The 26,909-nt window shown below is 39.9% G+C and overlaps 1 protein-coding gene across 1 annotated transcript; it reads left to right on the top strand.

The window, feature by feature from the left end:
* LOC142490727 (uncharacterized) lies at positions 1–25,617 on the top strand. The gene is made up of 3 exons (XM_075593143.1): positions 1–174; positions 540–1,418; positions 25,391–25,617. Exons 1-3 carry the CDS (start codon positions 78–80, stop codon positions 25,615–25,617), a joined length of 1,203 nt encoding a protein of 400 aa, XP_075449258.1. The 5' UTR covers positions 1–77.
* Positions 25,618–26,909: the final 1,292 nt, after the last annotated feature.

Below are 26,909 nucleotides of genomic sequence, written 5' to 3'. Positions count from 1 at the left end.
GATGCTGTTACGTACTCATAAATACAGAACATACAATAACTGTTTGTTCAATATTTACACATGTAAATGTAAAACTTATGTTATTGTTATATATAGTTGCCCCTGAAGGACATGTGTCACCTGAGAGGGAACAAGTGTCTTCACCTGGGTCAGCCAGCTCAACACACCTAGAAGGTGAGTGTATCAGTTGGTGGCCATATAATATGTGCTCTTCTATATGTTATGTTGTCATGTTCATTAATTGTTTTGCACATGTTCTTTAAATACGATTACTTAGTGTATGTGAAAATGAAGTGTAAGGCAACATGTATTGTGTTAGTGATGTTAACTATCATGTAGGAGTTGTGAGTTTACAGCAAGTTTTCATTCACTCATATTTCATACTGAGTCCAAACATTATTCTTAAGTCAAGGTAGTTTTTAATGTGAGGTTATAAAACGTATGGAAACATGTTAGTTGTTACTTATGACACAGTAGAATTACATAGTAACACAGCAGAGATTAACATGCCATTTAATAATGTGTACATTTATTTGTAGAACATGATGAAGAGGATTATGATGATGATGATGATGATGATGATGATGATGATGATGATGATGATGCCGCCGCCGCCGCCATAGACACACAAATACAAGCAAGTGACCATGAAGAGGTTCCAATTGAAACTGTTTTACCGCCAAAACGTCCAGCAAATACCACATATGATGCAATTGTAGCTTCTGAGGGAAAAATTGTGGAAGCAGAAAATCGTTGCCATTCTGACCTGATGACAGTGCTGGAAAGGATGATTGCACTGCAGGAAGAAACAGTTTCACAATTGGCACATCTCCACAGAGTCTTCATTGAAGTGCCTAAACAGTTGCAAAAAATCAACACCTCATTCGAAGCATTAGTTGTTCAGCAAACACAAGCTAATTACTGGAGAATGACTAATGTACCACAATTCAACACCTCACAGGCAGGATCTGTTCATGCAGGTCAGTTTTCACCACATTCATCTGATATTCATTCACCAGGCCCAAATGTTACCGGTCAAGTAGCAGACATTGCTGTGCAGGTTCCTGATGACATCCTACCGCTGCCATCTGTACAAATTCAGCAGCAGACACCTACAAAGGAGGCGACAAAAACAAAACAAGACACACATGAAACAGACCAACCATCACTTGTGCAGTGTCTACCAACTTGCTCACATGTGTCAGTGGGCACAAGCCCTGTCCGTGAACAGTCACTACCCAAAAGCCCTGTAGGTGAGTCACTGCCCAAAAGCCCTGTAGGTGAATCGCTGCCCAAAAGCCCTGTAGGTGAATCGCTGCCCAAAAGCCCTGTAGGTGAATCACTGCCCAAAAGCCCTGTAGGTGAGTCACTGGCCACAAGCCCTGTAAGTGAACAGTCACTACCCAAAAGCCCTGTAGGTGAGTCACTGCCCAAAAGCCCTGTAGGTGAATCACTGCCCAAAAGCCCTGTAGGTGAGTCACTGGCCACAAGCCCTGCCCGTGAAGTGCCAGAGGCCACTCAAAGTGGCTCTGTTGTGCCTAAAGTTGGTGGCAAAAGAAAAAGGAAAATTCAAGAGACAACAAGCAGGCCTGTTACTCGCTCGCAAAAGGAACAAAAAAAATAAATGTTATAATTCACTAAATATGTCTTTGGCCTTGTTTTGTTGACTTCAGATTATCTAATTACTATTGTATGTATGCTGAAGACTGTGTTGTTTCCAAACTTTCAAGTATGTTCTTGTACACGTGAAGTTTTGGAAATGTTAACACTCCTAATTAATGAATAGTGTTATAAATATTTATGTTTTAATCGTCTGTTCAGTAATGGTCCACCAGGAGCCAGTTGCTAAGTTTAGAGAAGCTGCCATTGACTTTGCAGCAAAACATTGCATTTGGGTGTGTTAATTGATGTAATCATTGCATGTGCATATTATTTTCATGCAATTATAAAAGCACCTATTTAACTGCAAACATCTTTCTTGTACGTGTACAGCAGGATTTTGTGTTAAATATTACTTACCTTTGGTGGCCATTGTAATGTTGTCCTTTAATCATTTATGTGTTCTTGTTTCAAGAACATCTCTGAATTTATACTAAAATATATGTAGTATGTATTGATATATGCACACACACACACACACACACACACACACAGACACACACTGTGTGTGTGTGTGTGTATATATAGTACTATCTAAACTGGTATAGATGTATTTACAAAAAACATACACTTCATGCTTCCTTGTGAAAACACACTATTTTAATAATACAGGCCTAATGTTTGACAACTATACTAAGTGTGAGCCTCTAACATTATTGGGTGCAAACAAATGTTTATTACTTAATTCACTCATGTTTATCACCATTTAAATAGGTTTCATACAAGGCCTACTTACTGCCATCAATATGTTGTGTGTACTCCTGCAATATAAAAAAAAAAAATTTTTTTTTATATATATATATATATATATACATATATATATACATATATACATATATATATATATATATACACACACACACACACACACACACACACACACACACACACACACACACACACACACACACACACACACACACACACACACACACACACACACACTATACATATAGTACAATATACACTTTATATATATATATATATATATATATATTTTTATGAGAGAGATATATTTATATATATATAGATACACACGTATTTAAACTCATGCAGACAGGTACAGTGGCGACACAGTTTATCGCACTGCGGCCAGATCCGCAAGCCGGGAGATTTCCCGGCTTGCTAGTGGCCGCCCCTCGGCGTGCCGCGCGTCATAGACGCGCGGTCACGCGTCTTCGGGAGCGTGCGCCCCCTGCACGCGCGTCCATGGGCTCCCCGAGGGAGCCCTGGTGTCCCGCGATCGCGGGACAGCGGCAGGGGGTTCCGGGGGACCCGGCGGACCCGGCAGCGGTAGGGAGAGCACCCCGATCGGAGGGCGCTCTTCCGCTGCTTCGGCACGCGCCCGTCACTCTCGGGCGCGCGCCAGGCTACTGCTGCGGCCAAGAACGGGCAAATGCTCGAATAAACTTGGCCGCAGCAGTAGTTAACCAGAATTTCAAATACACACAGAAATGTATGTGGGAAAAAAACATTTCATTTTGCAGGTGTGTGTATTTACTGATATGGCTGTCTAAGCACTATTTTCACACAGTGCTCTTGTTATTTTTCTAGAAAACTCAATGTTACTGAAATAAAAGTGTAGGAATGTTTTCACAAACGAGATAAAAAAATGATACATGTTTTTCCCACATTCGCCTATCACTAACCACTAAAGTTAAACCAATTAAAAGGACACATCCAATTGGCGTTTGAAATAAGGAGTAAAAGTAGTTACTTTTGTTGACCTTGAAAACGAAATACAGGAATTTGTTAGCCATTGAGCAGAATCATTTTGATGAGCAAAGAACACAGAACTGCACACATCTTTTGTGCTACTCTGACATGGCTGATGAATTCATTAACCATATGAATCCCCTCTTAGGTTATAAGTACATGGTTTCAGAAGCAATTTTGAACAGTCGCGGACACAAAGCAAGCACACGCCAAATCTATGATTTGATTCGAGCTAAATATCCTTATTACCAAGACCGTAGGCATGCACGGAATTTTAATTCCTCAATAAGATTCACTTTATCATCTAATGACTTTTTTGAACGTGTGCAGGATAAGCTAGAACACACCTATGGTTTCTGGAAGATTGCAAAGGAAAAGCATTTTACCCTGAAAGAGGGCACATATATTGTTGTGAAAGGCATATTTATTCCTAATGCCAATAGCAATGGATCCGCTACTACTGTTCCGTGTGAATCGATACCTGCTGCAATATCTGCACCCTCCATTCCTGAAACCCACATTGTACAACAACAAAAGTACTATGATTATGTACCAAGCCTTTCAGCTGAAAATGCATTGGAATGGGAACCCGAAGAAATGAACCTACCTCCCGACCAATTGTTTGAAGAAAGCAGTGGCGATTCCTATGAGCGCTTCATGGAGGAGATGTGTGTCATACTGGATTCAGCGGGTGGGTCAAGCGTGGATGAAAATGCCTTGCATTTCTGGAGCGAGCAGTTGCAGCCAGACGAAGAGTTAATTCTAGAAGAATGGTAAATATAACAACCGTTATGCGTTGACTGTGCGTTTAAATGTTTTTTTTTTTGTTTTTTTTAACCACCATTTTCCCTTTCAATGCGTGGATACAGCGTAACATTGCAGACTGCATAACATGTAGCGATCACAAAGAAATTGTTGCCGAATACAATATAGTATAACCTGAAAGAGTAGTACACATTGCTGACGGAATAAATATACGTACATTCCTATCCCTTTAACCATATTAGCAACATTTTAACATAACTCTAACACATACCTGTTTTGTTATCATGCAACATTTAAAAGCGGGTCCCCCACGTATGACGTGGGACCCTTGTCATGGCCCAAGGCGTCCTTAAAAAGGATTACGGATGTAAGTCCCGCCCCCAAGCGACGTGCGCGCCTCAAAGCCTATTGGCTGTCATGTTTTGTTATAGTAACGGTAACTGCAGTGTGTCATGTGTGCGGCTCAGTGTTTGTAGGCGTCAACTGGGCGTTAGCCGAATGTTAATTGAGTGGGAGGAGTGTTAGCGTGCGTTTCACGCTGGTTTAACATGACGTCACACGTATTGCATTTGCGCATTGTGTTATCGGCCGTCCTTTCTGTCCAAACACGTCTGTTTAAAAAGAATACAGATGTACTCGTTTAGAACGAATGTAGTTTCGTATTCATTGTATTTGAAATAAAGATTTTATGTTTAATGGTATTTTCAAGATGTATTGAACGCACAACGTACGCTTTGTTTTGCGCATGCGCTAACAGTTAGTGCAGCCAAGCGTGAAGTGCGTGCGCACACTAAGATGTGCGCGCACATTTTTCAGTATACAGGCAACGTTCACATCATATACATAGTTATGCCTGCTACAAATTTAAAGAAACATTACATACTGATGTACACTTGTACTTCTAACATATAAGTGAGTGACGTGTGTATGTACACAATCATATAGAGCTGTGTAATGCGTTGTCACGGATACATATATAGTAAGGTGCCATATTTGACCATCATGTGTTTGCTGTATTTCAGAGATGTCGGGGAATATACAATCGGATCAATGTATGATTTCAGAAGAGTCTACCTTTATATGAGATGATTGTGAGGAGGAGCCACCGACTACTATACTACATATGGAACTAATTTTATATTGCTTGCAGCGCTTATTAACAAACTATTAAAAATGTGATACCCTTATGCCTATATTGCATAAGCACTTAATTAACATAATGATGTTGCAAAATAGTGCCTCATGAATTTTTATTGAGTGTTCTTTAATGACTACTATCATTTTATGGCATGGTGTGTTTTATATATAACAACCATTCCCACTCTGCTAACACATTTGTGAATTCTATTGTGTAATGGAACGTATGACTGTCGAAACTATGTAACAATAATAATAATAATTATAATATGAGCATGTTCATGTATAGCGCTGCTAGTTGTACACAGTGCTTTACAGACACATTTTTCAGGCTGAGGTCCCTGGCCCGTGGAACTTACAATTTATTTTTTGCCGCCTGAGGCACAGGGAGATAAAGTGACTTGCCCAAGGTCACAAGGAGCCGACACCGGGAATTGAACCAGACTCCCCTGCTTCAAAATCTCAGTGCCAGTGTGTGTCTTTACTCACTGAGCCACTCCTTCTCCCAATGTAAAGGACACTTACAACCAACTAGCCATTTCTTGTTAAAAATCTCTTGTTACATGGGTATGTTGATAAAATGGTTTGGGACAGTAGCAAATAATGTTATTTGCCAGATGTTGTGGTCCCCTACAATGCATGATGTTCTGATTATGACATCAACATCATGTAATGAAGTACGTTTCTGTGTATATTTCAGTAACCTAACTAACTATAGTTTACTGTGTTTATTAAAAGTTCTAAAAATACATAGTATAGTCAATATGATGATATAAGCTACCATAATAAAGCTGGTGTTATCATTTGTCGGTGTTATACATGGATCCTACACAAATTGATACAGACACAAACAGTTGTCTTACAAAGTGTGTCTATGCTAATGTGCACGTGATTGACGTTACAATTGTGAGAATACTTGATAATTAACATCATGATAATGATGAAGTGACGTGATTTATATTCCAAAAATATTACCAACATTGTCATATTGGTAAATTATAAATGCTAAATGACAGTAACATTAGCGACAAATTTGTCTTCTCTGTTAACAGTTTAACACTTGGTACATGTAGGACACATCCACACACGTGTGACTTATACATACACATGTCACAAATTTAAATTAATGTTGACTATTAATTCCTAGCATTACAAAACACCAACATTGCTAAATATAAGATGTAGTACGCATTGTTGTGATTGCAGGCATTCATGCATGGAGTTTTATGATCAGTCAATTTCATCCGTGATGAATGATCTCCCGTAAGTAAAGAAATAACTACAGTTATCCCCTTGTCTCCAAACACCTCTATATTACATTAATGGAATTTATAAGGAAACATACATAAAATGTGATTAAATGGGAGTAATCATTTTCTAATACAATGCACATTAAAGCTCAAGAGTAGCTAAATGCATATACATGATACAGAAAGTACATATATGTAACATTTGTGTTTAAACCAATATGTTGGGTTTTTACTACAAATAATTATAGGAAGATTGATGTAGGCACATCTTATGAGAGATGTCAGCAAATATACATACCATGATCAGTCATACTGGAGATATACCTATAATGCAAAGGAACAATATATAAATTGCAAACATTGACATGCCATCTTCAGTACCGTAAACAACACAGCAAAGTGTGTATTTTGTGTTAAATGTGCAACACCATGTATATTTCATGACATTCAAAATGTAAATCAGGCTGGTGTACACATCATATGGATGTACATGTTACACTGCACCAATAACATTGTATGTAAGCATACTAGAAGCATGAATGAGTATGGGCATAATATGTGTATTGTGTTAGCATAAGGAACAACACAATGCTAAAATATTAGTGCTTTGTTACCCCAGTTTTATTCACATACACACAACTAAAGTAAAATTGAAGAGGGATTATATAACCTGTGCAACAATAACATACCGGTGCCACATCCCTTTGTGCACACAGCAGAGAGAAGAAAGGTGTGCAACCCATATTCATCTGTGTCCTACCAGAAGGGTATATAAAAAAACATTATTGTTAAGATAACATAATGTAAGTATAAAAGTATAACTTGGAACATATATGTTTTTACTTACAAGAAAAAAATGAATTGATGAGATTCTGGCGTGTCTCGCCACCACTGGCTGTTTGTTCATTTTCAGCAGCTACATGGGTGGGATGCTCGTCTACCACAGGCTCAGCTAGGTCTGACTGTACATTGTGCCTCAGTGCAACATTGTACAAAATGCAACAGGCAAGGATAATATCAGACACTTTTTGAGGCTTGTATAGAAGAGCCCCACCAGTTCTGTCCAGACACCTAAATCTGGTCTTGAGTAGGCCAAATGTCCTCTCTATAACAGATCTTGTAGATATATGGGCTGCATTGTACCTGTCCTCTGCTTCAGTTTGAGGGTTTAGCACCGGAGTCAAGAGCCACGGCCTAATTCCGTATCCTGAGTCACCTATAATGAATGTAGCACACATAAGCTGACATTAGTGATCAAATTGTACAATGCCAACATTCCTAAATAAAAAAGTGTTTTGTGTTAGAACATGTAAATGTGTACTCACCCAGCAGCCAACCATGTTCAAAATGTCCCTCTTCGAACGCATGGAAGACTGAAGAGTTCCTCAGGATAGAGGAATCGTGACTGGAACCAGGGAATTTGGGTACCACATGCATTATCCTCATCGTCGCATCACATACCACCTGTACATTGAGTGAATGGTAGTGCTTACGATTGCGGTACACATGCTCACTCTGACTAGGTGCAATCAAAGCAACATGTGTGCAATCGATTGCACCCAGCACACATGGTATCCCTGCTATATTATAAAAGCCAGTCCTGACTTCCAGCCACTCTGTCGCCTCTGTAGGAAAATGAATATAATTCCTAGCGCGTCTATTGAGTGCATAGAGAAACTGGGTCAAGGCCCGCGAGAATGTAGATTGCGAGACCCCGCCCACTATGCCCACAGTTGTCTGGTATGACGCGGAAGCAAGATAATGTAATGAGCACAGCATTTTAACAAGCCCAGGGACTGCACGACCTCTGGCTGTGAAAAAATCTAAATCTCCCCTTACTCCTGATAAAGAGCTAAGATTGCTGCTGAACTCAAACGATAGCTCATCCCATCTAACAGGGTTCTCTCCCTGTACAGACGCGGACGAGGCACAACTTGTCTCCTCTGTCTTCTCCTCTGATCTCCTGTCCCTCTACCTGTCCCTCGGCCTGTCCCTCTCCCTGTCCCTGTCGTATCCGCGTGACTGTCCCTGTCACTGTCCCTCGGTGTGTCCCTCCCTTGCCCTATATGATTCTCTTCATCATCAAGCATGTCATAGAAAAGAATGTTCCTCCGTCTCCTAAACAATCTCAACATTTTGAAATGAGTAGCTGTGAATGATCAGGTAATGGGCGTCCTTTAAATAGGTATGTGATGATTTCAGGTGACATAGTAAAATGCAAGGTGTTACATTAACATAATAAAGTACTTCTGTGGCAAGCTGTGTGCAGTTCTTGTTATAAGTATTTGTTGTGTGTATTCTGCAGGGAATGATGATATTTGGCAATGATGTGACGTGAACCTTTGTAGAAACATTGCTTGCAAATAAATAGTTGCATGTGCAATGCATGTAACACTTGTGAACGCAACAGTCAGTCATGTAATTAGGCAAAAAGGCTGAGATTGACGTGGGAAAAGTTTTGTGTAACATGTGTAATTAGGCATGTTATTGTGACATGTTGACAACAATGAATAGTCGTGTGCATATGCATGCATTTGTGTAATGAGGATAGTTGCTATAGAATGAGTTTACAAGGTGTCCCAATGCTGAATTACTGTACATGTGTGTATAAGTTAGGTTGAAGTGCTTGTAATGCTACGGTTACAATGTAAACATGCAATGTGATTGAGCGTCCAATAAGTGACGTCATGAAAATAGGGAGGACCCAAAACTAGATGTAAACATGAGAAGACAGATGTACATGAACGTTTAAAGATGCGTGTCACATTACAAGCATTGTGTAATGTAAAGGAACATGAATATACGGTGTATGTGTGACATGTGTGACATGTGTAACATCATGTAAATAATTGCCGCTCAGTTCAGTAAAATGTGTGATATGATGTGAGGTTCTCCTTTAAGAGTTGAGTATAGTATTTTCCCTTGGCACATCATCACATGATGAGTAATGTGACCCGCAAATGCTGCAAACATGTAAAAGTATAATGTTATGCAAATAATACACGTCAGCTGTGACACAATGCAGGGAATGCCCCCACACTGTAATGCAAATGACGTTTGTATTGTGAGCAATGAAACGTAAACAGTACTATACTGTTATACGTCCCCGCTCCATTGACTCCATTGATGTACAGAAGATTTTTTTTTTCTAAGTGCCGTTCCGGCAGCCTTAGCGATCGTTCTCCCCTCCAAACTGCCAACTTTAGTTGGCGGGAGAAATTGGCCATAACATCTCAATTTCGTAGTGCCGATCAGGCCCGATAAGCTGTTTTTTTTTGTTGAATCCAGCCGATTTAAAAAAGTGGCGATCAGTGGCGAAAACAGGCTTATCGGCAGCCGACTGGCCATAACAAAATAATCGGCTCCGAAACTTGGCGAAATCAAGCACTTATCGGCGCTTACTGAATCTCAAACCCAATTTTGCCTATAAAATGGCGATAAATCCCTTATCAACGCTTACTGCATGAGGCCCAATATTACATACACTACAGTATAAGTGTATAAAAGTGTAAAGTGTATAAAAGTGTTAAAAACTAAAATAAGTAAGTTTACAATATAGTGATTTTCGACATCAGCTTGACCGGCTTCTTGCAGTCTATTTGACGCGTTCAGTTCTGGGGGGGGGGGGAAGACACTGATTTACCGAACTTACAGAGGTCATGAATAGCAAAGGTGTGCATGTGTGTATTCATGCTTTAGTGCGCATATATCAATGGCTTTACGGGCTGGGTGTTCGCGTCAGTGAGAACAATAGTTTATACAATATTACACATTATATTTACCCTCTTGGAAACCTTGCCAAACTTCATTGATGATTTCTGTAACATAAAAACAATGCTTTTAGTACTCAACAGACATACTCAACAGACTGCACATGCGTGTACTCACACTGTAATGCGCATGTATCAATGCATGTACAGGCTGGCTATTCGTGTCATAGCAAAAGTTAATAATACTGTATATTATATTTACCTTCATTAAAAAAGTTCAATGCCATCTCCCGGAAAAGTGAAAAATACAAACAAACAAATCCCAATTACGTCTGACATATCCCTGTTAAATACAGTTATGAATAACAATACGAAGAGTTGAGAGTTAAATGGGATGTATATTGATTATACCTTCCAAACAAAATGAGAGATGTCCGCACTTTTGTTGAGGAAAGTCGGAAAAACAAAAAGACCATATCTGTGCAATACTTACAATAAAAGGCCAATCCCTCCTAGATCCAGAGTTAACAAAAGTGTAAGGTGTTCTTACTAGGTGATTTTTTTTTTTATCATAGTCGACACCATTACAATTATTATTTTTAAGTTATTTTTTATTCCATCTAGCTACTCCTTTTTTGTTTATGTTATTATTTCAGCAACTGCTTTCACAGCCAAAGCCCTCATCTCTCCTTCTCTTACTTTTATTAGCTCTGTAATATGGAAAGGATGGGATAAAGTTAGAGAAAATACTTGGTAACTCTTTCTTAATTCTCAATTGATCGAATCACATAATTTATCACACAATCTCTGACCTTCCTTTACATAAAACACAGAGGACAAGAGACACAAAACACTTAACTTATTCCTAAATTGATTTCTTGATGCACGGACTATATTTACTTTTCATTTTAACTCTTTATGACACATAAGATTAGAGAATAATACATTAGAATTAGTTGTTTCACAGTAACCTGAAATAGACTTTAAATCCCAACATTTTTCACAAATACCAATATCATATTTGTTATACCGATTTATATAAGGTTAGCACATTATATAACTACAGAAAGAAACAGGAAATTAAGCTAATGTATCTGATCTCCTGAACATTCTTGCAAGATAACAAGAAAACAGAGTAACATAATACAAGAGAAATAAACATAAGAAAAGGTTACACACAAAACCAACATCATGTTTGTGCACATTCTTAAAACATAACATTAAACATAATTGTTTAAATTCTTTGCAAACAATTAGTTGTATTAATGAGTTCATAATGTGATACCACATGATTTTATAGACCGTTCAAATCATAGTAACATAAAAAATGCTTAAATTCATTTTTATAAATTTTAAAAAATTGTTCACTTTGCTTGAAAAACAGTCCTGAATTAGAGAATCATAAAATGATTGCATGTACAGTGTAACATATCTAACATACATAACAGAAAAAAGTCTAATAAAACAGGCATACACTACCGACACACTTTATTAAAGTGTGGCCGGTTCCGCAAGCCGGGAGATTTCCCGGCTTGCTAGTGGCCGCCCCTCGGCGCGGTCACACGTCATCGGGAGCCTGCGCCCCCTGCACGCGCGTCCAGGGCTCCCCGAGGGACGGCGGCAGGGGGTTCCGGGGGACCCGGCGGACCCGGCAGCGGTAGGGAGAGCGCCCCGATCGGAGGGCGCTCTTCCGCTGCTTCGGCGCGCGCCCGTCACCCTCCGGCGTGCGCCAGGATACTGCTGCGGCCAAGAACGGGCAAATGCTCGAATAAACTTGGCCGCAGCAGTACAGCCGCGGCCCTTTTTATTCTCCAATATCTCCAATTTTTTTCGGGGATTTTTTCCGAATGCCACGCACTTCACCGCACTTTACCACGTTCATGCCGCATTCTGACCGCATTCATACCGCATTCATGTTGCATTCACACCCGCGGTTGATGCGTGGTTGATGTGTTTATTGATAATGGTTCGGATTTAATTGGTTACAATTCTTCGCGTATCCGCCAGATGGCAGATATTCATGAATTGTAATATGCATGCGCTACAGTAATGTGTCGACCTGCAGGTGTTTAAAAGAATACCACAGTGGTCCATTGTAAATTGGCCTTTGGACTGAAGAAGTTACAATAATATATCAATTTAGGCATTTTCATATTAAAAAATACAAGCAGTGTTTGGTCTTGTTTTATTGTCCTGAGAGTCTCGCCATGAGTGCACAACTGCAGTCCGTGTTCCAAAAACCCGACAGAACGTATGCTTATTTAATATGGGCCGCGATTAATGCAACAGATTATAAGATGGCAACAGTTGTTCAAATTTATCAGTCTTTTATCGAAAACTATTACTTTTACAAATTTTCACCAGATGCTCATGTGTGGAATCGTGCATTAAGGAAAAAGTTATGTATCGATCCATGTTTTTTTCGTATTGATCCCGATGTTATTGGAGGGTATTGGTGTGTATCACTGGGTTTTTCCCGTATCTATGATCATGGAGACTTCAAAAGGCGAAAGGTCATGTTAAAACCAACTAAGAAACGTCAGTCGCAGGCAAGCAATGTGCCAGCACCAGCACCGGCTTCCAATAACGGTCCGACTGTCAGTGAAAACCTGGTGACCGACAACCCCGATTGTCTGTCCCCGCCCAGATACCTGCAGCCTGAGCCAGATTTCGCGTACAGATTCCAGCAAGCTTGCATGTACCTAAGCGACTTCCAGGCTCATCAGCTGACTACAGATGTAGTAGTCCCGCTGTCACCTGTCAACGAGGTGTATAATCAAGAATACGGGACAGGCAGTGGCTCGGCGCCAGCTGATTGGCAAAGTCTATGGTGAGTAATGTTGCCGTATTTTATTCTGTTTTTGAAATATCAATATCAATGCACAGTCAAGCGATTCTCCAGTAAGCAACATCATTAGCTGAGCAGCTTCTACAGTAGATACTGAACAATTGGTTGAACGCTAGGTGCATGCACATTGGAACGTTCTTGAAACGCATATGCGTGTCATCACATCAACAGTAGGCGCATGCGCATGTGAACAGGAGACGCCCCCGAGAAAATTATTGGTGGGACTGACTGTGGGAACTTCTTTAGGGGACTGACTGACCATTACAGTAAAACTTTTACTTTTTTTATTTCCTCAGAAAAGAAAACTTTGGCATCTCATGCGGAAAACGGCAAATGGAGGGATTTCGATGGATAATATCGCTTTGCGTTACAATGCCTGCACATTGCTTAATCTGATTTAAAAAAAACACGTACAGGAGTCTACAGTTTAGTGGCTGTTGTTATTGATTAGGATAGAATACTGAAACTGAGAGCTTCATAGAAAACCTGAAACAGTATGCTGTTGTTTTCAGACCGTATACAATACTTTTTATATATACTGTATAATAAACACGAAAAATAAAAGTATGCATGTATTCTACATGTATTCCAGTACATATGTGTATTCTATAGCCGTACAGCATGTATTGTTTTAATACTCTTGTGATGTATAGTGCTGAGCATGCCTACAGTATACATTCCTTCCTCTAGCGTCCCACCATTGAAGTTTACACATGTTCAAGCCCCACTCTAACAAGACGCTGTGTACGGAAGTTCGCAGGAGACAAACTAGTGAGTATGCCTGGACTGTACTGTACAGAATGTTCTAGAAACACTGTATTTTGTTACAGTATAAAAGAAGACAATGGAACAATTTAAAACAAATCAACGTTTTCTTTTATTGGTGGAGTAAGTACAAAAACATTTATTTACAAATACAATTTAAAAACATTTTAATTGTACAGCAATTCAAAACATTAACAGGTGTATGGTTTACTGCTAGAGAAAGTCAAAACATTTACAGTAGGATGGTGTACAGAACAGTCAGTCAGGCCTGCAAAACTCCAGTCCTCGAGGGCCGCAAACAGGCCCGGTTTTCAGGATAACCTTGAAAACCGAGCCTGTTTGCGGCCCTCGGGGACTGGAATTGTGCAGGTCTTGTGTACAGTAAGTAAAAACATTTAATTATTAATACAAGTTAAAACACGCAACATCTCTTTTATTAAAATACAGAAAGTCAAAACATTTACAAAAACATTTACAAAAACATTTACAAAAAATAAACAACAGTTGAACAGTCATGCAAATTTGATCCCCACCATATAGTCCTTCCAGGGCCGGTGCCTTGTATGGCGCAAAATGCCATTAATGGAGTCTCGAACGATTTTCATTACAGGATCTGAAATTGAAAAATAGCGCCGCAATTCCTCCACAATTGTCCTTCTTAAATTTTCAGGAAGCACCCTTTTTTCGCGATTTCCTTCGTAGTTTACATTTTTGGCCCACCCGCAGTACACCAAGTAGGACACGTGGTGCTTAAAAATTAACATGCCATACTTCTGGGGTAAACCAACACTCATCACCCTATACTTTTCCCTGAGTGCCGGTGGCAGCTCGCGCAGGATGATGTAGGGCACCGTATCGATGCAAGCGTATGTAGGTTGGGTTCTGGGAATGGGTGTGCTTCTGCGAGCGGGTGTGCTTGTGGCGGTGGCGAGGGTAGGTTGTCTGGGAGGAAGCTTTCATCCTGTCTTGGTCGCCGTGTTGTCTCCTGGCATGGTCTAAGACCTGGCATGGTCTTAATGTTATCCTCCTCCTAAACGGCATACATGTACACAAATTCTTCTGGTGGAGGGGGTGCGCTTGGGTTTGGAAGGCGGTCGAAGGTCCCAGTCATCACATCCATGCCACCCTCCTGCTCCAGCGTCGGGGATACAGGGGCATGAACACCGAGCAAATTATGTATCCCCGCTATGTCAGTCTCTATCTTCTCCATCCGTCAATCCATCTTCTCCATCCGTTGATTCATATTTAGCATGGTCTCTAAAAGCAGATCTATTTTTACCAGCATATTAGAGTTCCCGGGGATATCCACACTTAACCCATTCAGCATGCGGTCTAACGAGCTGGTTCTTGTGCATGGCGTGCTGTGGACATCTGGGTGGATGGGTGCTACAGAGGATGAGATGGGGGTTCCATGGAGAGAAGCGGCAGCGTCGTCTAAGAGGGATGGAGAAAGCGACCTGTGGATTTCCGGGTGAGAAGCGGCAGAGTCGTCTAAGCGTAATGGAGAAAGTGACCCGTGGATTTCAGTGACACCAGCGGCAGCATCGTAGAAGAGCAGTGAAGAATCTGAGCTGTGGGTTTCCGGGAGAGTGTCGGCAGCGTCGTGGACGAGTAGTGGAGAAGATGGGCTGGCTGGCTCCTATTTGTTTTGCCTTGAGTTTACATCACCGAATTTCTTCTTGACATAATAAGGCTTACGTGTATTAAAACCCTTAGCCTTTGGGGTCAGCAGAAGGTTTTCTTTATTAGCCTTAGCCTTAGCCTGTCACTTTGGCCTTGGCTTGGAAATGGCTGCCGCCTTTCGCTTTTTCTGTGTGATAGGCACGGCAGAGGTGAGTGGCTTCCTGCATCTGTAGAATCGGTGTTGATCCATGGAAGCAGATAGCACAATGCAGTATCTGGACAAGGGCAAGTTCAGATAAAGATCATCGAGTGGTGGGCTATGCAAAGTGTGTAACCTTTTATGCATGGTGACGAGGTACAGGTGTTGAAAGTGGGCGTACTCTAATGTGAGTCATTAACGTATAAATACATCATCCATTTTGTGGATTCACTGCATATTGAATACACATCGACTAAACATCGAATATACATTCTTGTGTTTGTATTTCATTCTACTCGCTGCAATGCCTGTTAAAAAGATTTCAAAGGATCTCAGCATGAGAATTAAGGAGATGTACATGAGCGGACAACGAATTGCAGATATCCAACGCTGGTTAGCTGCTTCTGGCCTCGTTGTGCCATCAACCACCGTGTGCTATCATGCACATGGAAAAACCAAACAATGCATGAGGACACCAACGGTAACTAACGCGTAAGTATATTTATATAACTATATAATACTGTATATCTATTATTTTTTATATTGCTGCATATTAATAGAACTATATATTGTGTAGATCTATCTAATTTTATAGTTATTTCGGTATATTTATATAACTACAGTATATAATACAGTATATCTATTATTGTTTATATTGCTGCATATTAATAGAACTACAGTATAGATAGTATAGATCTATCTAATTTTACAGTTATTTCGGTATATTTATATAACTACAGTATATAATACAGTATATCTATTATTGTTTATAATGCTGCATATTAATAGAACTATATATTGTGTAGATCTATCTAATTTTATAATTATTTCTGTATATTTATATAACTACAGTATATATATTATTGTTTATATTGATGCATATTAATAGAACTATATATTGTGTAGATCTATCTAATTTTATAGTTATTTCTGTATATTTATATAATACAGTATATCTATTATTGTTTATATTGCTGCATATTAATAGAACTATATAGTATAGATCTATCTAATTTTATAATATTTTTACTGTAAATGATGTGCTGTACTTGTGGCCTACTGCACTGTAACTTACCGGATTGTTGTTTTTCTGTATACTGTAGGGAGATAACTCTTCTGGTTGACAAAATAAGTGAAGAGAATGATGAGAAGAGTGCCTTAAGGGTCAAATACACTCTGCAGCAAAATCACAATCTCACTGTATCCGAGATCAGCATAAAGAAGATGAGACGCAGAATTGGATGGAAATATGGACGTGTGAGGTTAGTACTGGACAGTACAGGAGGTTAAAGTGTTGTTTAAGAAACTGTACTGTACCTATAAAATTATTCCTTGTCATTACAGAGCGTACCCTATGATAAGGGACGTTAACAAGATCAAGAGAGTGGTCCAGGCCCAGGCATGGATAACAAGTGGAGAAACATTCCAGGATTGCATTTTCACTGACGAGTCTACTGTATCGCTGGAGAGATTTGCCACCTTTGCATTCCACAAAAAAGGTCGCATACCTATGAAGCCGCGTCCAAAACACCCAGTGAAGATGCATGTGTGGGGTGCCATCTCTAGGCGTGGACCAGGATGCATTGTCATCTTTGAAGGTAAAATAAGTCACAAGCTTTTGCTTTTTGCACTGTACTATACCAGTGTCCAGTTTTTTGAGCACTTTTCTTTTCTTGTCAGAGGAATCATGAATACATTTTTTTCCAAGAGCAAATTGTGCCTGAGATTGTGGAATACATCACACGTGAGTTCCCAGATGGTCACCGTTTCTACCAGGACAACGATCCGAAGCACAACGCGTCAACAGCGCATACTGTCGCGGCCGAGTTTATTCTTACCTTTGCCCGGTCTCGGCCGCGACAGTAACCGGGCGCGCGCCGAGGTGTCCCGGGTGTCACGAGAGCTTGCGACAGGCTGTAATTGTACACCAAAACTATATATAAATATATATATACCTGGGTTTGAACTGGGACGAGACTTAGATATGATAAATAGAATTTATTCCTTGATAAAGGTGAACACAACAGATTATACAATAACAGGCAAAATATAGACACTTACGTAAAGATTATGGCAAGACAGCCAGCAGGATTACAGACTGACACTTCTTCCATATTTGTGTTGACATCACAGCAAAACAGGCAGGTCACATGCATGCATGAAGATCATTTGCATGAAGAACAATGAACAGCATGAACACCTGGGTAAAGGGTGGCTTTGACTTATATATCATTTTAACCCCCTCTTTCCCAGTTTACGGCCCCGTGCCGTCTAGTAAAATCCTCTTTGAAGCTTTTGAAGCTAGGTGGTCAGTGTGAAAAGTTCCACTTCCTCTGGTTAATTCCTTTTGTCCGTTGGGCCAAGCATAAGCAATTAGCCACTTAGTCTTTGATGATCAGGTTTGTAACTTCTCCTTTCCTGCTCATCACAACAGGGGTTCCTCAAACTCAACCAAAATTTCATATTTACTGCATATCATTGCATAACTTCCGTTCCGTAATGCACACAGTCAGGTGAGATATATTAATACGGTCGGTGGCACCTGACGCTCGCAGGAAGACCAAAAATTACATTGTAATATGAACATTAATAGAGATATTAATATCTGGCATTTAGCAGCAGGTACCTATACAGTGTTTAGACTCCCCAAGATCGGCTGACTCCCGCCAATACACTTATGTAATTCTTAGCCGGTTCAGCCAAGGACATCTCATAATATTCTTATATTTAATAAAGTTACTCACTTTTGATATCCTGTTGGGGGTAGCCCCCCCCCCTGGCCTCATCCATAAAACCTTTTGAAGTGGGCTTTTGCTTCTCGCATAACCAATTAGGTCAGTTACCTATTGATCAGGGCGATGTATCACACCTCTCTGTTGATATACACTTCCAGTGAATAGACTCACGTGAATACTCATATGAGGCACCATTTGGTTCCTTACGCATTACAAAGACAGGCATTCTGCCTGTACATTAGCACACCATTAGCATTCTGCCTGTGTATTTCAAAAACTGCAAAAAGTCACTTTATCAAAAATATATGTCCCTCTTATGACAAAGTTATATTTTTAATATGTGTGTACTTGGGGGGGTGACCCGGAGGCTGTACCCCAAGGCTCAGAATACCTTGCTGGCAGGCAAGACAGGTTAAAATATTCCCCTCATGTTCCAGACATCCCTGCCCTGCAGCTATTCCTCATAAGAGGCCACCCATACAAGGCAATCCACTTACACGCTGACACAGGCAGTTGCAGGCCCATGAGGCAAAGGGACTACACAGATAACGCATTAACTAGCCCACTGGGCTTACACAATTAACCCCTGATGACCCAGTGTGTGTGTTATGCAGGTACTGATTAACCCAGACATTACAATGGGATAGGGACACAGGGGAGAATACATTTACAGGTTATAACAAGGGTAAAAATCACATTTCTGGGCCTCAGCCCAGTTAACCCCTTGTCTCCCTGGCGAGGTTAGAGGGGGGCCCTTGGGGGGTAACCCCGTTAATCCCGGGCCAAACCCTCCCTACCGCCACACCGGGCGTGCGCCGGAGCCTCGGAGGATTGGTCCTCCGATCAGGGCTTCCCCCTCCCCTCTCCGGGTCCGCCAGGTCCCCCGGAGACCCCCACCGCATCCCCCACATTAGGAGCAACCCAGGGCTCCCGATGAAGCGTGACAGCGCATCGATGACGTGCGGCACGCCGAGGGAAAGCAACGAGCAAGCCAGGACACCTCCCGGCTTGCGGTACTAGCCAGGTAAGAATAAAGTGTGCCGCCAGTGTATTCTTGAGCACGGTATCAACTGGGTGAAGACGCCAGTGGTGTAAGTGCGGTAACCGTGTCTCATTTTTCCCCACTGTTTTTACTGTGTACTGTATCTCTTTAACTAATTGTTCTTTTTTTTCCCCCTCCAATGACAGATCGCCAGACTTCAATCCTATTGAAATGGTCTGGCATCAGCTGAAGGACCATATCCGAAAAGTCGTGAAATCCTCCAAAAAGGATGAGTTTGCGCAAGGCATAATGAGTTTTTGGAACGATGTACTCACCGTGGAACGATGCAATATTGCAATATTGACAATATTGCGACTGTGTTGCCCATTGTGATCACGCGTAATGGGCAAGCATCAGGAAGGTAGTATGTATAGTACTGTAGTATTATAAGTACAGTATGATACAGGTAAGTATGGCAGAGATTTTTTTTCCCCTGAGAGAGCAGCACTAGCCATCTGGTTACAAAGTATTTAACAGTAGTCACAGTATACAGTAGTTCCAGTATAGACTAGTTTGACAGTACTATATAGCACACAATGCCATAATACAGTATGCACATAACTGCACTAATTTTTTGTTTTCTTGTCTTTTCAGAAAAAAAGGATGGACTGGGGGAAAGGGGGGGTATCGTGTAAAGTTTGTGAACTGTTTGTACCGTTAAGTGTACATTATCTAAACAGCAGTCATGATGTACACAAATGTGAAGAGGTGAGCGAATATATAGTGCGCAACTACAGTCAATACACAACGTGAAGTGATAATCAGTGATAAAAATATATTTGTAAAATTGATACGTGACCTTATGGACACTAGATAATATGGAGCATCTGCAGCTGTGAAACAAGGGTTGGCTCAAAACACCCCCTAGAAGTTTAGACAAATACACAAAAGACACAGCGCACAATGCTCATAATGCAATAAAAATTATATTAAAACAACCATCAGATAAGGTAAGTATTGTGCGTACATCAAACAAAATTTAAACATGCATATCAGTGGTTATGTTACCCGTGCACCAGACAGAACGCCAGATCAGAATTCGTCATTGGTGATAGAAGCAGCTCCTCGATCTCCTGATTCCAAGTGGGTGTATATATGGAGTCCTGAATCTCCACTCACATGGGTAAAGAGTCCAAAAGGTTTGTGGTGCTCACGGGAGGTATCACCGCATCAAACGGATCTCCACGATAGCTGGATGTATCCTCACAGCCCTCCGTTCTGGCACTTCCGGGTTGATGACGTCACTGGAAGGCGTCACTGCAACTCGCGTCGCAATCTTCCCTCCGGTAGCCAAGTGAGCCCACAGTAATAGGGCAAGGTATACAATAGAATAAATAGCACTTATCCAATGCGTTTCGAAACCTTACGGTTTCTTCATCAGGGAATAATAAGTGATAGAGCATACAGCATTGAAATACCCCACGCTTGAATCTCATTGGCCCATCACTTAGACGTCCAGCCAATAGGGTGAGAGCGGGGAGGAGTCAATGACCCAGATCATAGCAACATACGGTTGCTATATACAACATGAACAACAATACAAACTTTATTAACACAGATAACAGTACAATATTGATGATATGAAAAACGGTGAGGGGCATTGGTCCACTTAGTTTTATCAGCTCTAAACAGGCTGGTCTTCTGCCTCCTCTCCAATCACAGGTGTCACTCTAACCATGGCCTCTCAGATCAGACCCACCAGCACTCTCTGCTCCCAGGACAGAACTACTTGTCACTTACAGGAACAGGCAGAACTAACTTTAGACAGCCCCACCCCTCATGATGTCAGCAGGACCTCCCCTCTGTCTCAGGCCTGCATACAGAGTCAGGGGCCTGCCTCTATCACTCAAGGCAGGGCTTGAAGCGGGGGAAAAAACCCATGATAACTACTGGCGGCCTGCCCTTAACAGGACTTACACCAGTAGGAGAAAGATATATAACCCCCATTTCTTACCGGGGCTACATATATAAAACATACGATACCGTTCGCATGGGAATCAGCAGACAGCACTCAGGTTTGTGAAAAATAAACATGTTTTGTAGAAAAAATTACACAAATCACTGTTTCAGACCCACAAACCCTGCACCACCCTGAGGAAGGGCCCGTTAGTGGGTCCGAAATGTTGGTGATTGGTGTCATTTTTTCTACAATATATGTTTATTTTACACAAACCTGAGTGTTGTCTGCTGATTCCCGTGCGAACGGTATCGTATATTTATCTACTTATTATGGGACATGCACCTACCTAAATGAGTTATATTGGAGTGCCGGCTGTTCATCTTTTTATATATATGCCCCCCTGAGGAAGGTCCCATTCAGCGGACCGAAACGTTGTGCAAGTTTCTCTAATACAGTTAATAGCTGCTTATACCTTCTGAGTGCTGTTGTCTACTAACATTTGCTGGTAATGTATGCTTTATTATTTTTTATGACATAAGCACCAGGTCATTATATCACTAAAGGAGTACCAGATATTTATGATTTGTGTATATATATATATATATATATATATATATATATATATATATATATATAACAAAAAGCAGCAGCCAGCACTCCAAGCAACAAATGTAAAGTCACGGTGCATGCTCCATAGAAATCAATATAGAAACCCTGTCTTCCCATATGAGAAGGCACAAAAGCAGCAACACTCAGATATAGCAAAAAGACATGTATTAGCAGTGACAAAACAGCACACTATAAACCCAACATTTCGGTCCTGGCAGGCCCTTCCTCAGGGGGGTGCTACCAGACAATGACACCCAGAGAACATATATACCCCATAGTTCACCATGTGAGGACAATTGAAGGCAGCTAATTGTACAATCCTGGAGCTCCACGAGTGTAATCTGTGTATGAGGTAGCACGGCGGCCATCTTGGAAATCAGGAGACAGAGCAATGCATGCTATCGCACATGTGCAGATGAGTACAGGCTCCCCCGGTGGACAAAAAAAATCCTAGCGTCCAATGTTGCTAGGAAACGCATGTGTGGCATCATGAAGTCCTGGGAAGTCAGCTCAAAGTGAAGTTGCACATGTGCAAGGCTGTGTGACAGCACCAGAACGTCACGCCGATCTGGTACCCCATTCAGTGTCAATTGCATCAGCGTGGCAGCTCCCTAGAGAAAATGACAGTGAAGGAACAAGTGAATCAACACATAAGGGGAATAAAAACAATTTCCAGAGCTCAGGGTGACTGTTTAGATGGCAAGGGGAGGGGGGGCAAGGGGAGGGAGGGATAACAAGGGAAAGGAGGAGGTAGAACAAAAACATGCATATAAATTAGGCAATTGTAAATGGCATACTGGTTAAATATTAATATTAAGTACTGCCGTGCTACCTCATACACTGACTGCACTCGTGGAGCTCCAGGATTGTACAATTAGCTGCCTCTAATTGTCCTCACATGGTGAACTATGGGGTATATATGTTCTCTGGGTGTCATTGTCTGGTAGCACCCCCCTGAGGAAGGTCCTGCCAGGACCGAAATGTTGGGTTTATAGTGTGCTGTTTTGTCACTGCTAATACATGTCTTATTGCTATATCTGAGTGTTGCGGGAAGACAGGGTTTTTATATATATATATATATATATATATATATATATATATATATATATATATATATATATATATATATATATAGTAAAGTTATGGTGGGTAAAAAAAAGTGACAAAAACCCTCCACAGCAAAGCATATAGCAAATGGAAATATTCCTGTATGCCCATTTGCATGTCTTAGGCAGGTCTGCAACCCCGCCTTTCACCATTATCACCCAGCACACAGCACTTCCACTGCAGCAAAGGATTCTGGGAAATGACATGCAAATGGGCACACAGTGTCATCTTTTGCATCAAACCCATTTTAAACATGTTCCCTATAGGCTTAAGCTTGCTGCATGGTCACAGCTTTAAGCACAGCCAGGGTTAGATGCATAGCCATAAAACTCACCCACAGACAGCTGTTTCGACCTCAATGGGTCTCCTCAGTGTGGGGTTGGTTAACTGGCTATGCAATGAAGCATTGAGGAAGGGGTTTACCATACTGTGTACCATATTTCTGGACTCAGTCACTTTAAGAAAGAATGGTCTGAATTGCATCTCAGAGCATAAATACATTCTCTCCACCTTCTGCAGCAAAGATGGAATTTGAAGGGGGAAAGGGAGGAATAGAGTTGACCTTCACTGAATCATTCATTCAGTCTAATAAATACACAACAATGAAAATCTGTTTCTTTAGAAATAAACCAGAATTAAAAGTTTACAAATAAAACAAATGGTACATAGCAATGTTCGCTGTTAATAATATACATTTATATATATAAACTTGTGATTCAGTAATTTAGTTCTTTTTATTGTTGCACTAATTATACTGCAGTATGACATTTTTACCTGTTATATTTTTTTCCTACATTATTTATTTTCCCTTTGACAATTGATTTTATGTTAATGTGTGACCTTTGTTGTAATTTCTGTATCTCATTATATGCCTAATCTATGTGAACTTCATTTCTCTGCCTGGTTTTCTCTTTCTCATTACATTCCTTACATTTTTGCAAACATAAAAAAGTATAAATCACCATGGATGGGGAGTCCACTGTGAATCAATTTGTTAACACATTTCAAACTGTTTTATATTGTATTTGATTCTTAGAAGTGATCGATTTCCCTGAATACAAATACCCAGGGGAACAAATCCCACTGGGTAGATCCACAGAGCTCCATTAGTGACTTAACAAGATGTTTATTCAAGTTAACATCTTGTTAAGTGCTAACAGGTAGCTTCAAAGTTCACTAACGATGCATTAACTGTTGTCTTTGGAACAGATCCACAAAGCTTTATCAGTGACTTAATGAGACGTTCTCTTTAGTTAGCAATTAATGAGATGTTAACTTAAGTTGATTTAAAAGCTGTCTTAAAGCTAATGCTTGAATTCATATCACTAAGGTAACCAAGGTGTTAAGAGAAATTTCTTTGCTTGGAGATGAGGAGGAGCGCAGAAGAGAAATCATGATATATGTAAAAGAAATAAAACATATATAGTGCAGACTGTAATCACTGCTATGTTCTTAATAATCTATAAGAATAGAACTCACAAAAATCGCAGTGTAATATCGCATGTCAGAGATCCTTCTCTCTCTGACTGGAGCCCTTTAGTCGAAATACCAGGGTAACCCTCAATAGGTAGGTATGATATGGAAATAAAAAATAAAAGAGACCACAATAGTGCATACTATTCGAACATGATATAATGCAATGTCATCACAAGTATAATGAACTCACATTTTCCCAAATAAAATCGGGTAGGGGAGAGAACCGCAGATGTGACTGGAGGACAGGTGCAGGCAGCTTCACAGATCCAATGAGTTTCTCTTTTGGCTAGACTATTCATCCTATTGCCCCCCTCCAATGTGTGGTAACCTGTTCAATACCCATAAAGTGCATACATTTTGGAGCGGAATTATGGAAGTTTAGGAAATGTTTAGACAGGTTATGTGTGATAAGGCCTTTTTTTATATTGCCTACATGCTCTAAAATTCGAGTTCGTAATGGTCTTGATGTACGACCAATATATTGTAACCCTCAAGTACATTGTAATAAATAGTTCACAAAATCTGATTTACAATTTATATAACTTTCCACTTTAAAAGATTCTCCTGTTGTTGTTGATCTAAATTGAAGTTTATCACTTGCTTTATATTTACATGCAGTACAAGAATAGCATCCGAAGAAGCCTGATGGTTTCTCCAACCATGTCTCAGGTTTGTCGGGTTTTAATACCTTAAACGTGGTGGGTGCCAGCTTACTTTTTAAATTAGGTGCTCTTTTAAATAAAACATTTGGGGTATCAGGAATATGATCCTTAAGGACAGGATCATTTTTTAAAATATGCCAATGTTTGCAAATGACCTTTTTGATTTCATTTGCATCCTTATTATAAGGTGCAAATCTTGTCTCATGGCATAGATTTATCGATAATGTGGTGTTCGTCTGGAAAGGGAGTGAGGAACAGCTGATAGGATTCTTTAAGGCCTTGGAAGAAAATGACCGTAATATTAAATTCACTCATAAATGGAGTAAGCAAGAAATTGAATTTTTAGATATAGTCATTTTTATAGAAAATAGGGAGTTGAAAACTAAAACCTGGACAGCAACAATTTTATATTAGAAAATAGCTGTCACAATCCCCAATGGATTAAAAACATCCCATATGGCCAACTGAGAAGACTCAAACGAAATTGTAGTGAGGATAATATGTATCAGCAATAATCCAAAATTCTCCTAAAACGATTCAAAGATAGAAATTATAACGAAAACACACTAAAGAAAGCAGTTGAGAAAGTCAATTCTGTTCAAAGAAAGGATCTCCTTGAGGATAAAACTAAAGATTTAACCAGTAACAGCAAATTTAACATGTCTTTCCTTACACCTTATAATAAGGATGCAAATGAAATCAAAAAGGTCATTTGCAAACATTGACATATTTAAAAAAATGATCCTGTCCTTAAGGATCATATTCCTGATACCCCAAATGTTTTATTTAAAAGAGCACCTAATTTAAAAAGTAAGCTGGCACCCACCACGTTTAAGGTATTAAAACCTGACAAACCTGGGACATGGTTGGAGAAACCATCATGCTTCTTCGGATGCTATTCTTGTACTGCATGTAAATATAAAGCAAGTGATAAACTTCAATTTAGATCAACAACAACAGGAGAATCTTTTAAATTGGAAAGTTATATAAATTGTAAATCAGATTTTGTGATCTATTTATTACAATGTACTTGCGGGTTACAATATATTGGTCATACATCAAGACCATTACGAACTGAATTTTAGAGCATGTAGGCAATATAAAAAAAGGCCTTATCACACATAACCAGTCTAAACATTTCCTAAACTTCCATAATTCCGATCCAAAATGTATGCACTTTATGGGTATTGAACAGGTTACCACACATTGGAGGGGGGGGGGGGGCAATAGGATGAATAGTCTAGCCAAAAGAGAAACTCATTGGATCCATAAAATGCAGACTTTGGCCCCCCTTGGTCTAAATGTGGATATAGATATAGGAGCCTTTTTAATTTAGAAGTTTTTATCCCTTTACTACCTATGATGTCCCTTTATTGATTTTATAAGACTTAATTGTATCTGTACCATCATTATTTTTATAAGCATTTGTGTCCATTGCATTTTATTTATTTATTTATATATTTTGTACTGTATCCTCTGTATTAGTAATTACGTCTTATCTCTCCTCTTCCTGCAGCCATCATTCCATTTTATACATATATCTATGTATTTATATATGCTTCTAACCTATTCCTCTAATTAGCATTCATTGGGTATTTTTCTACCATTTTATTCATATTTACATTGAGACATACAAATTTTAATTTAATTAATTATGTTTAACATTTAATAAAAACTATTGTATTAATTTTATGTATAATTAAACT

Source organism: Ascaphus truei, chromosome 3, assembly GCF_040206685.1.
Source record: "Ascaphus truei isolate aAscTru1 chromosome 3, aAscTru1.hap1, whole genome shotgun sequence".
Lineage (NCBI taxonomy): Eukaryota > Metazoa > Chordata > Amphibia > Anura > Ascaphidae > Ascaphus > Ascaphus truei.
Note: the sequence above shows the minus strand (reverse complement) of the source record. Positions and strands in the feature narration are given on the sequence as shown.

Excerpts from the sequence above, each read along its gene's own strand:
- LOC142490727 (XM_075593143.1), top strand. The coding sequence starts at position 78 with ATGTTATTGTTATATATAGTTGCCCCTGAAGGACATGTGTCACCTGAG. Across the intron at positions 175-539 it reads CAGCTCAACACACCTAGAAG|AACATGATGAAGAGGATTAT; the intron begins GTGAGTGTATCA and ends ATTTATTTGTAG. Across the intron at positions 1,419-25,390 it reads ACTACCCAAAAGCCCTGTAG|GTGCAAATCTTGTCTCATGG; the intron begins GTGAGTCACTGC and ends CCTTATTATAAG.